The sequence below is a fragment of the Monodon monoceros genome, unplaced genomic scaffold (genome assembly GCF_005190385.1).
Source record: "Monodon monoceros isolate NGI ecotype Baffin Bay Population unplaced genomic scaffold, NGI_Narwhal_1 Super_Scaffold_1, whole genome shotgun sequence".
Classification (NCBI taxonomy): Eukaryota; Metazoa; Chordata; class Mammalia; order Artiodactyla; family Monodontidae; genus Monodon; species Monodon monoceros.
In genome coordinates, this window is record NW_021703765.1 from 56,916,237 (window position 1) to 56,925,200 (window position 8,964).

The 8,964-nt window shown below is 49.6% G+C and overlaps 1 protein-coding gene across 1 annotated transcript in view; it reads left to right on the plus strand.

The window, feature by feature from the left end:
* The window catches only part of PTPRM (protein tyrosine phosphatase receptor type M), a 753,002-nt gene extending 748,648 nt beyond the window's left edge, over positions 1-4,354 (plus strand). The window contains exon 31 of the mRNA XM_029226979.1: positions 3,612-4,354. Within this exon, the coding sequence (XP_029082812.1) occupies positions 3,612-3,665 (54 nt within the window). The 3' untranslated portion in view covers positions 3,666-4,354. The remainder of the gene's footprint in view (positions 1-3,611) is intronic.
* The last annotated feature ends 4,610 nt before the right edge of the window (positions 4,355-8,964 follow it).

The following is an 8,964-nucleotide window of genomic DNA, read 5'->3' on the forward strand; positions in this document are numbered from 1 at the left end:
TCCCTGCTCCTGAGGAGTCTGTGTGAATGCCCTGTGCCCCCGCCCACCCCAGACTCTGATCCCCCAGAGGCAGAGCCCACCCCTGCCCCCCAGCCCCAGCTGAGCTCCTGGCTCCAAGGAGGGCCCAGTAAACATTTTCTGGGCGAGCAGACTTTTCTTCTCTGTACCTGGACCCGTGTCACCCTGAGTTGCTCCCTGGGACCCAGAAGGCGGCGGCTACAGGCTAACAGGTCTGCATAGGGAAGCAGCTGCATGGACTGTTCATGGGCTTTGAGGGAGGAGGTGCTTCAGACTCTTTCAGAGCTATAATGAGGGTAATGACCCACCCACCCATCGTCAGAGATGGGCAGCTGCCTCCCAGGTGTCTCCTGGGCACAATGGTTGGTCACCCAGTGTGACCCACTGGGAACGTTGAACCAAACGGTCCTACCCAGGATTATTGGCACAAGGGGACCACTTCCCCTCCTGACAGGCGCGTCAGTCAGAAGAATTTTTTTCCAGACTGAAGGATTTGTCAGCAAGGATCCAGCCGAAACTGAAGCTGGTGCTAGTTTCAAAAAGCAGGTGCGCGTGGGAGGGAAACTTTGCCCCAGGTGAGCCATGCAGACTCTTCTCTTTGAATCTTCTTAGGCGACGTGGGGTGTTTGAAGCGACAGACTGACCGTAGGGCCCCATTCTGCAGACACAGGCTGCCGTGCTGACAAAGGCACCGTCCAGCCCTTCAGGGGAGCCCTCTGCAGCCGCCCACTGACACCGTGGCCTCGTGCCGCCCCTCCGAGAGCAGGGACCTTTAAAGCGTGACCTCACTTTGGGTGCCCTTTCAAACTTCACTTTCTCCCCTTTTGTGGAAATAAGAGGTGGGTCTGGAGTGAAGGTGAGGTCAGGGGTCTTCGAGAGGAGTAGCTTGTTGCCCTGGTTACAGTCCAGCACAAAGATAATGTCACCCAAATTGGGAGATTCTGGGACCAAGGCATAAAAGTTCTTTTTTCCCTGAAGCACAGAGCTAGCTTGTGGGGCTTAATTATACTGTTCAAAAGCAAGGAACCTGAGAGAGGAAACCACCAAAGACGGGCCTATACCTGGTGATCAAGTGTAATCCATTTGCAGTGTGGGAAGATTTCAGGCATTTCTCGAGGTGCTTGGGGGAGGAGACGCAGCAATTCATGGCCTTTCTGCTCGTTCCCCTTATTTTTCTGGTTCAGAAACCAGTCATCACAGAGTCTATGGGGGCTGGCAGCTTGCTTAGGAGGGATAAAATGAGAGAAAGAATTCATTTTGAAAACCATAGTCATGCCTATGACCAGGTACTTTCAGTGACGCCCCTACCACAGCCATCCCTCAGGATGAACCCGAGGGATTCAACCCTGGTTTCCTGGTTTCCTCACCTGCGTTGTGACCTGAGACCGGCAGCCCCATGGCCCTCTAAGTGCATTTTTCTGTGTTAAGAGCATGGTTCATCGTCGGCGCTGAAACTAATTGCAAGAAGGGATTGATCTCTTAGTTTTCCATGAAAAAAAAAAAAAAGAATTGCCTGTGTGATTCACAAAAACAGAGAAGTGATTGGAGCACTCCATAGCCAGCGTCAGCCCAGTGAGCTGACAGCATAAGAATTTTGAAATTCAAATGATCTCTTTTAGATATTCTGAAAATGAAAGTATCAAACCCTGAAATAATAAATCCTGGAATGTGAATCAGAAAGTTTTAGTGTCACATATTTTTAGTGCCCTTAGGTGTGCTCCTAGGAGCGAAATCACTGGGTCATAGGGTGACCCTTCGGAGGGACCACCAGATGGTCGTCCAATGGGGCTGCACCATGTTACAGTCCTACCAGCAGTGTAGGAGGGTTCCAGTTTCTCCACAACCTCACCAGCACTTGATTTTGTCTGTCTTTTGTATTTTAGGCTGGCGGGTGTTAATGACATTGATGTTCAGTTTCATGGCGCCTTCGGTGTGTTGAATGATCTGTTTACTTTGTCTTCGCCTCTAGATTGTAGGATCCTGAGGGCTGAGGCTATATCTTGAATTCCCCAGTCTCTAGCCTTAAATGTTAAATGGGTTGACTCAAAAGCTGCTAAACCCATTTTTTTGGTCACCATTTACATACACAACCAATGTTTGACCCCCAGCTGTGTGCCAGGCTCTTTGCTAAGGATGGTGTATTATCCACGGAGGGAGAGACCATGGCCCTTGTCTTCAAATAAATAGGTTGGTTTAGAGGGGCATTTAGAGAACAAAATGTAGGTGGAGAAAGAAAATTGCGATGACTAATTAGGCCCATATCAAAAAAAAAAGGAAATTCCTTTTTTTAATTAATCTGACAAACCCCAAAGTAAGAGGTGCATTTCCTCGGTCGTGGCCATCATATTGGATGTGAGACAGTGGTCCTGACCACACGGCTGGTGAAAGCCTCCCTCCGACTGAGGGGGAGGGGGGCCTGCCAGTTGCTGAGTGACTGGGCTGCTGCCAGGGGGCAGATGGAGGCGTCCTCAACCCCCGTGTCCCTCTGCTCGGTTCAGAGGCCACACCCAGGTGAGCATCGGTCAGCTCACGGCATAAACACAGGTGCCGAAGGCCCTCCCCTCCCACCTGAAACCCCACCTGGGCCAGGACCTCACACGGGGCTTGCTCAGGCCATGGTCCAGGATCTGAGAATTCTGTGCTCAAGAGAGATGAGCTCACTGCCCGATTAAGAACTGGTATGTGGCTCCCAGAGGGCATCAGACGTCCCCACTCTGTGCCTTTCCTTATCCTGTCGCCTCCACCTGGGATGCTTGCTAGGAGGACCACGTACTTTATCATTCAAACTGGGATACTCTTGAGAGTGAAAGGGCCTACAAGTCACGATGACACCAGGACAACAGGCATCAGTTGGGACTGTCCCGGGAAAACCAGGACACATAACCACCGCCCCCCCGCTCACGTGCTCATCCTCAGGCTCCCCCCATTACCTGCCACCCCCTGCACATCTTCCTTAAGAAGCTCAGCTCCCTCCTCCACTGCACCCACGTTGGGGAGCATTCGTGGGCCCTGCTCAGCTCTGCCTCGTGAGTGCCATTGGGTGCCCGTCTCATCCTCCTTGTTGGACATGGACTTCTCAGAGTCAGGGACCAGGTCAAGACACTTGGTACTTAACAGGTGCTTAATAAACTCTCATAAAACGGAGGAAATCCTGCTGACTGACAGTCAGAGGTAAAGCCAGTCCAGGAGTGAAGCCACGTTTATTTGCTGAGCAAATCATGAAGGCATGTCCCCAGCCCTCATTATCTTTCCTTCCACCTCTTGGCTTTCCAATAATTTGTACTCAGGATGTTGACGTAACAGGTGAACACATACGTGTGGACAAACAGAGATATGTGTTGCAGTTGTCTAGAACTTTCCAGGAATTCTAATGAGCATAGATATCAAAATACCTCTTTCATCGGCCTTGTGGGAAACATCTACAAACGACAAATATGTGTCTGGTTCAGGACCATGACTTCCCAGTTCGCTTCTGATTCACATCCTTCTCAGTTTGATTGCTTCCAATTAAAACCCTAATCTGGCATCATTGCTTTCAGAGAAACTGCATCCCGCTATGGCCACGCTGACATTTTGTCCCTTCTGTGTTCCAGGATCAGTACAAGTTCTGCTATGAGGTAGCCCTAGAATACTTGAATGCTGGCTGACGGCGTACACAGCCCTGCACACAAACCTTTCATCCTGCAAAGCCAGGACGTGCCATGGTGTTTGTGCCGATGAGATGAAGACTTCTCGATATGCTTATTTTGCTTTGCCTAATTGGCTCTTTTGAAGAGCCCAAGAAAGTGTTTATAAAACTGCTTGCCCTGCCCGATTCCCAATACTGCTGCTGCCTGACGGAAAACTACCCTCAGCATCCAGTGGTCCAATCCTGTCCTCCTAGGCACCAGCTCCGTAGAGCAGCATGGACAGCTGGTAAACTGAAGAGCACAATTATATTCTTATGAAGGAATTTGTACCTTTGGGGTATTATTTTGTGGCCCGTGAACCTTTGTTATTGTTACAACTGAGTGTACATTTTTGTTCTGTGGAGAATGCTACCTGGCATTATGATAATATATTATTTTAGTTAAAATTTGTATTTTAACATGTCGCATAATATATGTAGCTTTCCAAGACTAACAGATAAACATATAACGAACAAAGAGATGTATGAGCTGTTGTTTCTATCAGATTTGTATTGTTCCCAAGGGAAAAGCTTGGGAGGCGTTCAGTTCAGAAAGGCGGAGGTCGATGATCAGATTCACAGACCTGAAGCTTTGCCATGTGTTTATATTGTAAATATTTTTGATTTCATCAAATTATTTATTCATTAAAAGAAATTTTCGTGAAGCACGGTGAGTGACAATCATTTTTATCCAGCCCTGGAAATGACTTACTATTGTATGATGCTACCTCGTGTGAATTCTCAACTCAATAAATAAAGACCCGTGACCAGTGTCGTGTCTGCCTACTGTCCTGGCGCCCCGGCAGGGGCAGCTCCGGTCACTCTGGGCCTCTGGCAGAGAGATCGTGCCCGGGTCTGCTGGCCTGGAGCAGGTAGAGTTGGGACTCTGGAGAGAGAACTTTTGTCAGTGAGAGATCGAGGCCCATCCTGGGAGCCTCCCTGGGTGCACAAGCCCAGAAGCCAGAGCCGGTGAACTCTGACCGGCGGGCAGGCCGTTACAGGGAGCTCTGGGCCAGACACCAGGGCGGTGACTTTCTGACCAGGAGCAGCCTCTGCCTTTCTCTGTTTGATCTCAGTGGCCTGGGGGTCATGTCTGTCCTCTCCAAGCCTCATTCAAACCTGAAACTTGCTGAGAGAACGCTCTTTAGAGGGTCCCACAATCAGGGTGCCTTTGAGCAGGACACCAAGCTGGACAAGACGTTTCCTGTAGGATGGAAAGACCGCAGCCCGAGGGCTTTCCTGGCCTGTGAAGAAGGAGGAAGCCGGGCCGAGGACGAACACTGAGTTTAAACTGAGCGCCAGGCTGTGTGAAGTGATGGCCAGTAGATGGTGGGGACGGACCTTTGGCGAACGCCCATTCTATTCTGTGCTGGAAACTGTGCAGGCGTTTTCCCAAGTGGCAGCAGATCTACTCCCCAACCCAACAGTGTGATCGGGGACAGTATGGAGCCATCGGACAGCTGGAGACAAAAGATTAAATAACTTGTCCAATGTCACCCAGGCTCGTCAGTGCCAGGTGCCTCCAGGGCCTGGGGGGAGGTAGGGGCAGTGGCCCCAGCACCACATCCTTCTTATGACACTCGGGATAGGAAGTGCCCCTCGTCCTGAGACAGGAGACAGCCCATCACCCACTCTGGAAAATGGGGGGCTTCCTGCCCACTCTGGGGATCTCAGTGACTAAGAACGACAAGATCAAAGGTTGTCCATCAAGGGGACCGAGGCTGACCCTGCATCCAAGGCCTTCCCTGCTCTGCTGCACTCTGACTACACGATCCACGCACTCGGGAGGAGCTGGCCGCAGCCCAGTGGGTCTAGACCAAGCCCCTCACTGCCCAGGTCGCCGTGGACAGTGGCCTCTCAGCATCCCCACCCCACTCTCTTGGACGAGCTCCTAAAAGATAAAAAGCGCTTGCTGTCTAACTCTCCGGGGTACAGGAATGGGGACGGATGCCTGTGGCCGGCCGCACACTTTGTGTACAGGCAGGGCTGTGAGGGAAGTGGCACCCTCAGTCCTCTTGGACAAAGTCACGGTGGTCTTCACTCCTCAGGTGAAAGAAAAAGCCGGTTCAGCAGGGCCTGAAGCCACCTGAGCCTGAGTGTGCAGACGCGGCTCACGTCCACCCCTACGTGATCAAACCCCATCTCACGTGGGAGCAATGGTTTCCTCCAGACTTGTGAATCTCTAGGATTTTTACCTTCCTTTCCCTCGGTTTCAGCTCTTAGCAGAAATAGTGACAGGAGAGCAGGAACATCTGGTGGCTGTTTCTCATCTCCCATGAGGCCTTCCTGCAGGTCAGGATTCCCGTCACCTTCCAGACACAGCAAAGGTCTCTGCCCTTTGCAAACAAAAGAGGCCGACCTCTCGGCTATGTGTTCCTTCTCTGTCTTCTCTCTGTGCCCAGGGTTCCCCTCACTGTTGTCTCCTGTGATGGCTGTGAAAGCCAGGTGTGAAAGCCCCCCTGACTTCCTGACACGGTCGTGCTCAAGGTCAGCCTTGCGACAGCTTTCAGTTCAGGTGCTGTGGTGTCTGTAATGTGTCAACTTGGCCTCACTGGACTGCATTTCCCAGATTCCATTCTCTGTGTGTTTTCAGGTAGGTGGGCCCCAGGGGTCATCCTGTGCCCAATGCTCTCAGAAGGCCCAGCTGCTACCCCAAGCCAACCAGGCGACCCAGCAGTGACCGGCACTGAGCATGAGCTGTCCACCGGCTGCTCACTGTGTGGATGCAAACTCATGCCTATATGTTCAGGTTTTGTTAAGACATCCCAGTTCTGGGTACCAAAATCAGCATCAGTTACCTACGGCTGAATAACAATTGCCCCAAAATTCAAATACTAAATAACCAATAAACATTGATTATCTCTTGCAGTTTCCATGGGTCAGAAATTCAGGAGTGGCTTTGCTGGATGGTTCTGCCTCTAAGGTCACTCATGCAGAGACTGTCCGAGTGTTGGGTCAGGGCTGTGGTCATCTGAGAGCTTGACAGGAGCAGGGAGATCCACTTCCAAGGTGGCTCACACACACCTGGCAAGTCGGGGCTGGTCATTGGCAGGAGGCCTCAGTCCTCTCCGCATGGGCCTCTTCACAAGCTGCCCAAGTGTCCTTGCAGCATGATGGTGGCTTCTCCCAGTGACCCAGGAAGCAAGGCAGAGGTCTTTTATGACCTGGCCTTGGAAGTCATGCCCTGTCATTTCCACCATATCCTATTGGTCACAGAAGTCTGCCCTATTCCGTGTGGGAGGGGATACACTGGGGCACAAATCCCAGGATGTGAGAATCCTTGAGGCCATCTGGAGGCCGGCTGCCACCTGCCATCCCACCCCGGACCCCCACCCCAGCTGGACCTCTCCTTCTGTGGGCTGGTCAGCTGGACACAGTAAATCTTATCCCTGGATGCTAAGCCTGTCTGTCAAGGTCACTCCTGTCATGTGCTGTCCATTCCGTCCTGCTGTACTTTTTTCCTACCAGCTTCTTCTGCTGACCTTACCTCTAGTCACTTCTACTGTGCCCTAAGGAACCTTTATTGATATGTAAAGGAACTTACCCCATAGCCTTGATTACCATGAGGCTCTCTTCCCCCCACCTCCCGAGGAAATGGCCCCTCTGGACCTCCCCCAAGTAGATGCTTCCTCAGTTTCAACTGCTGCCCTTCATACTCCACTCAAGCTGGTGGATGGCCACAGCCTGCAGCTGGTCACCTGGAATGGCCTCACCTCTGAAATCTTCAACTTGCCAAATTCTGACCCCAGCCTCTTCAGCTGCTAGCTTCCTCTTTGCCATATCCCTGCCATCCTTGTTCTTTGAATTTATGAAGCCCTCCAGGCCATTCTCTGGGCGAGCCTCCCCTTCTTACCTTCTTTCCCAGAACAGCCTAAGCCCTGTGATGCATCACTTCACCCAGATTTACCAGCACCCTCAGTGCTCTTGACTCCTTATAGTTCCATCATATCTATCCTACAGATGGTCAGATTTAGAGAACTCCATCCAGGACTTCCAATCCCAGACAAGTTAGAGTAGCAAAGACCAGATTTACCCTCCTAATTGAAACAAATAAAAAATTGGGGGAAAAAATATTTTTTAAGGTGGTTCTCAAGACACTGGACATCAAATAATGAAGGGAACAGGAAACAAGTTAGATGAACCCTAGGATCCCCCAGCTAACAGCCTTGAAAGAATTTCCAGATAATGGGTACAGGAAGGGGGAATCCAGGTGTAACCCAGTGGTCTCCCTTATTTGAAAGGAGAGTTCCCTTATTTGAAGTGAGAGTTCAAAAAAGCCAGGGTGGTTAGAGTTTGCAGGGCAGAGCAGCAGAGATGAGATGATGCATAGAGAAGGAATTCTGAACATCTGCACTGTCCCAATCAAGTCTTCAGTTAAGTACTGATCAGGATAAACATGGAAAGGACTTGAGGCCAAAGAAAGAACGACTCAAAAAGATTGGAAGGAAGAATACTCAGAGTTCACACGGAGCCGTATAGCTCCTATTCCCATTGGATAGAGAACCCAGAAAGCTTTGGCCTCAGCAAGTGGGGAAATTAGCTCTAGACTAAACACAGCTGTAGTCCTGCCTAGCGAAGCAATAACCAAAAGGATCAAACTGTTTCCAAGTAGCTTAACTGCACCACAGAACAAAACTCAAGAATATAGGGATACAAAAATATCCCGCACCCAAGAAAGTAAATTTGACAGTGTCTGGCATGCAATCCAAAATTACCAGGCACACAAAGAAGCAGAGAAATATGACACACAAGAAAAGAGGAGAAAAAACAATCAAGTGAAACTAACCCAGAAATAATATGGATGATAGAATTAGTAGACAAATACACTAAAACAGTTATTTTATAACATTATTCCAGATGACCAAGAAGCCAGAGAAAAGATGTAGCATATTTAAGCAAAAACATGGAAGATATTTTTTAAAATCCAAGTAGAACTTCAAAAGATGAAAACTACAAAGCCTGAGATTTTAAAAAATGTTCTAAAGGGGGTTCACAGCAAATTCGACTGCAGAAGAAAAAAATAGTGAACGTAAGACATCAGTAGAAATCATTCAAAATAAAACACACAGAAAAGACTGAACAAAAATGATCAAAGTATCAGTGAACTGCTGATGTCGCCCTGAAGTGGGGGAAGAAGAGAGGCAGAAGTAATGGCAAAATTTTCCAAACTTGATGGAAATTGTAAACCCACAGATTCAAGAAGCCTAATAAACCTCAAACACCAGAAACATGAAGAAAGCTACACCAAGGTACATCATCACCAAATTGTTTAAAGCCAG